The sequence below is a fragment of the Eurypyga helias genome, unplaced genomic scaffold, assembly GCF_000690775.1.
Source record: "Eurypyga helias isolate BGI_N326 unplaced genomic scaffold, ASM69077v1 scaffold39852, whole genome shotgun sequence".
NCBI lineage: Eukaryota > Metazoa > Chordata > Aves > Eurypygiformes > Eurypygidae > Eurypyga > Eurypyga helias.
The window spans coordinates 3,707-7,494 of NW_010236041.1; the positions used below are offsets into that span (position 1 = coordinate 3,707).

Below are 3,788 nucleotides of genomic sequence, written 5' to 3' on the forward strand. Positions count from 1 at the left end.
TCACATTTCTGACAGAACTTGATTGGCAACAAAAGGGCTGGGCTTATATTTGAAAACATCTGCTAGTAAAGCCTCAGCTTGAGCCTCCACCCAGAAACCTGGGAAAAGTAAACCAAATTAAACAACTTCACTTGCTCAGACAGTTAGTTTTCCTCATTCATGAGCACATATCAATCATCTTAAAAAAGCAGGGGTCTGCCAAAAGAAGAAAAAAAACCAAAACCAACCACCAAACCAGAAAATCAAGGTAACATGTTAAGGACATACAAGAAGTGCTTGAAGTGTAAGTTTAACCATTTTTGCAGTTGTCTCCTCTGCTAGATCTGGGCAGCTGGTTGCCTCACTCACAGCAGAGCCTGAGGGCACGTCCCATTGCCCACCCCCCAATAAGCCCTGCAGTACTGTTCCTTGCAGTTTCTCTTATTTCACCTTTTAGATCAGAACACATATGGTAATGGGAACTAATGGCCTATTTGTATATAGGAGGCTCTTAAACAGTTTCTCCTCTAAATCAATGTAATTTTAACAATTTCTGCTTCATGAAAGACTCTAAACAAAGTAGCTTTTTTTTTTTTTTTCCTCTTGCATATATCTTTTGCCCCCTGACACTGGAAACTATTGCCTTGTATTAGGATCATCTCTCACCCTGAGTACTCCTAAGCATAGTTAATTACTCCAGACTTTAATACTTGGTTTCAAACAGCTCTCCATGACGTCTCTTGATAAAATAAAGCAAACCCTCTATCCATCATAGTAAAACATGCATGTAGAATAATGGTGGTTTAGACCTGACCAAGGGTTCTTTCCATTCATCACCCTTTTTCTACAGGGGTTGGTATCACCAGCAAGCTTACTCTCTTGGGTCACCTTCTCTTCTGGTCTTCTTTGGTAGAGGAACTGGGTTCTGCATGCCAGCTGCCAGGCTTACAAAGAGTGTCAGCATTTCATGTGTATTGTCCTGTAGCTCCACCACTGACAGCTTCACAGACCCCTGCCAGGAGTCATGCAGCCTGCAAGCCAGAACCACAGGCACTGCTGGACTTGAAAGGATCTACTAATATTGCAGTGAGACGTGACAGGTCTCCAACCTGTGGCTCACCAGACCTTCCTATGTAAACTAATTCAGTAGCTTACAAGTTTCACCTGACAACCATTATACTCAAATTCTTTGTTCTCTGTTCAGCAGAGGGAGGTATCATACAACATGTGGTAGGTGCGCTGTATCAATATGTTGATGAACACTGACTGCACTAGAACAGATTCAATGTGTGGCATACAGTTAGGCTCAGATAACTTGGTGAAAAAGTAGTAGCTTCAAGAAATACATTTCTCTAGATTACTGATGATAGGCCATGTTTGGTACCTGCATCTGTTTCAACTGTCTGTGTCTGTCAGGGTAGTGTACAGGCAAGTGGCCAGCACTGGGGAGGGATTCGGGGGACAGTGCGGCGTGGGGACGGCGTGCCTTGGTGGCGGGAGCTGCTGCCCGGCACCTGCCCCAGCCCATCTCCTGGTTCTCCCGTGACCGCCCCAGGAGCTGGCAGCACCCCAGCGCACAGCGCCGTGCCTCTGGCCTGTGGGAACGGGGTCTCTCCCTGGCTCTCAGCATGTCTGAGGCAGAGGCGCAGGGCCCCCAGCGATCCGAAGGCACTGGGGCATGCACAGTGGACGTTCCCTCCCTTAAAGAAATCGAGCAGCTCCTGAACACTGGTCGACCTTCTTGCAACCACGTTGATGAAGTATGGCCTAATCTCTTCTTAGGAGACCTGTAAGTACAGCTTTATGGATGGACACACCTCCCTCATATGCTGTCTGTTAGTGTGCCTCATGAGTGCGGCTTCAGACAGCTCATAGTTTTGCTAATTGCTGTCATTTATGCTGCAGATAGCATGGTTTCTGAGATAAAATTATGACTAAGCTGGCACTTGTTTCTTGGTTAGCCCTTAGAAGCAATGCACGGGCTGATGCTCCAGCAAATAGCTCGGGAGATGCAATCACAGCGCTTTTTCTGCTCCAGGAGTATCTCTGTGCCCATCTCATTTGTTTGTGTTTGTCTTTTCGTTAGAGTAACAGCTCACAACAGATTTGTTTTGTGGAAGATGGGTGTGACCCATGTTTTAAATGCTGCCCACGGCACAGTGTACAGCCACGGAGGCCAGGACTTTTATGGAGCAACCATTGATTACTATGGTGTACCAGCCCATGACCTCCCAAGCTTTGATATAAGCCAGTTCTTTTTCTCTGCGGCACAGTTTATCCACAACGCTTTGAACACGCCAGGAGGTACAAAATTATTGTTGGTCATATTTTTATGCGAGTTGGCAGCCCCTTGTAACAGGTCAGCTCCATGAGCTCAGTGGCGCACAAGTCACTTCATGGTCTCCTGCCAGCTGCTGGTCACTTGCATGGTGGGTGGCAGGAGGGAGTGCTGGGTATGTGGGTGTAGCTCTATCTAGGTCCCAAAAAGTTGATGTGAGAACAGGGATGACCGGTGCAGGAGAGAGATCGGGGCAGAGAGGAAAGGAGGCAGAGTAGAGAGAAAGAAAAACTGGTTCAAAAAGGGAGAAGCAAATCCATACATTTAAACTGGTCACCTTCTTTTGAGACTCTCTTGTGGCAGCTGCATTTCTAAGGACAAATGACTAAAGAGACAAAAGTTTCTAGAGCCACCAACCACATGAAGAGGCTCACATATGGCAGATGAGCTTCTTGTGTGAACAGGGCCTGCAGGGCTGTGTCCCCAAGGAAAAGATTTACCTTTACCCAAGAAGATTTATAGCGTGTTGCACAAGAGACTGAGCTTCTTGGCACTGGTGCAATAAAATACTAATTAACCTGTATTACATAAAGGACCGTTTCTTAGCATGAGTAAACTGGCATTAATAGAGCTGTCTGAGTCTGTATCACAAGTTCTGCCTTCAAAAGAGAATTACAGTCACAGCAAATTGCCTTATTATGCAATGGTACTAGGCCACTCATTTTTCTTGGTGGCTAATGTGTTAGTGCCACCCTTTCAGGCCAGATTTTAGCATTCTTGTTCACCTAAGTAAGCCCCCCTGAAACCAAGGGGTCCAATTTTCCTCTTTCTCACAACAGAACTTCATTACTTCAACAGGGTTTTCTTTGATGTACCACAGTTTCTGAGATTAGGTTGGGATCTCATGGCACTTCTCGTACTAGTGTAAGAACTGCAAATTAGATTTAATTGTTAGCAGTTCATGTGATCTGTAAGAAGGGTAAGAAATACATCATGTTTGCGGTGTTACTCTGACCAAGCTGGAGAAGGCAGAAGGGGTTTGCCTGCCCTTTAAATTAAACTTCATCCACTGTACTGCTCTTCTATGGTAATAATTTCTTCTTTTTTTTTTTTTTAACCAGCTAAGATTCTGGTACACTGTGCAGTTGGAGTAAGCAGGTCAGCTTCCCTAGTCCTAGCATATCTCATGATAAATCATCACCTCTCCTTGGTTGAAGCCATCAAAACAGTGAAGGAACATCGATGGATTTCACCCAATCGTGGCTTTCTGAAACACCTGCGAAATTTGGATGTTGAGCTACGGCAAAAGAAGGACTGCTGAAAGGGCAAACCCATTTACATTCACTTTTCTGAGTTTCAGCCTTCAAAACCATTGTGCACATACAGCTTCTATGATCAGTGCAGGCTGAAAAAATGAAGAAATTTATGCATCAAAGTCCACAGAACTGTAAATGGATTCATTCTGATAGCTCAGCTCCTCCAAGACCAGCACAGCCAACATCAGCACCCTAAGCACGGCATGCCTGTGCCT

At 45.3% G+C, this 3,788-nt stretch overlaps 1 protein-coding gene across 1 annotated transcript; it reads left to right on the forward strand.

Moving 5' to 3' along the window:
* The first annotated feature begins 1,607 nt into the window (after positions 1-1,607).
* LOC104506120 lies at positions 1,608-3,578 on the forward strand. The gene is made up of 3 exons (XM_010146956.1): positions 1,608-1,768; positions 2,066-2,283; positions 3,379-3,578. The coding sequence occupies exons 1-3, from the start codon at positions 1,608-1,610 to the stop codon at positions 3,576-3,578; spliced, it is 579 nt and encodes a 192-aa protein (XP_010145258.1).
* The last annotated feature ends 210 nt before the right edge of the window (positions 3,579-3,788 follow it).